The following is an 867-nucleotide window of genomic DNA, read 5'->3' on the forward strand; positions in this document are numbered from 1 at the left end:
TTAAACAATCAATAGCAAATTAAAAGATTTTTTCATAGAAATCACATGGAATTGAATTCGTTCTTGAACAAAAATTAAAGAATCAATATGCTAAATTAGAAGAAAAATGGAAGAAAATTTAAAATAAATTAAATACCCGTGATCCTCTTACCTCTTAGAAGATTACCTTTCTATTGGAATAAAAGATTGATGGAATATTTTTTTAGAGAAAAAATGACAGAATGAGATGGGAGAGTTCTGAAAAAATGATATTTAAAGAGAATTTGGGTGAAAATTGGAGTTGGATTTATGAATGGATTAAATATAACTGAAAATTGATTAAGATTTACGGAAAAATAAGTTATATATAGAAAAGAAATGAAAATAACCGCTTTATAGGTTTCAAACTCATAACTTCATGGCCGGACGCGCGTTGAATTTGACGGAAAGGGGAGGATTTTCGGAAAGTTTCGGAAAGTTGTTATATATTTACAAGATTGCCATTGAAAATATGTGAGAAAAAAGGATTTGCAGGCTATGAGATTCGAACACAGGACATCAAAGGCGCCCGCATGAGGAGAAGACAACACGTGGCATGCATAGATTGGCTAAAGAGTGGAGAAGGTGCGCATGTGGAGTCTTTCGAAAATGGGAAATAAAGGAATACGCTCGGTCGGGATTCGAACTCGCGACCTTAAGGTGTTTACGTGCGTGGAAGTATCGAATCTTTTTTGTTATTTACCAATTGGTCTCTGATCTTCGATTTACCCATTTTTGTTTGTTCGGACTTTGTTTTAAGTGTTTTTCATTGCATTGGATTCATAATAGAGTCTAGATTCTAATTCTGTATAAAATTATAAAAATAATGAATATATGCATGATATAGGT

General features: G+C 32.5%; 1 protein-coding gene across 1 annotated transcript in view; it reads left to right on the forward strand.

Annotated features, from left to right (window-relative positions):
• Positions 1-638, forward strand: part of LOC127148976 (uncharacterized) — a 6,098-nt gene extending 5,460 nt beyond the window's left edge. The window contains exon 6 of the mRNA XM_051083414.1: positions 514-638. Coding sequence (XP_050939371.1) covers positions 514-638 — 125 coding nt within the window. The remainder of the gene's footprint in view (positions 1-513) is intronic.
• Positions 639-867: the final 229 nt, after the last annotated feature.

The sequence above is a fragment of the Cucumis melo genome, chromosome 4, assembly GCF_025177605.1.
Source record: "Cucumis melo cultivar AY chromosome 4, USDA_Cmelo_AY_1.0, whole genome shotgun sequence".
In the NCBI taxonomy this organism is placed as follows: Eukaryota; Viridiplantae; Streptophyta; class Magnoliopsida; order Cucurbitales; family Cucurbitaceae; genus Cucumis; species Cucumis melo.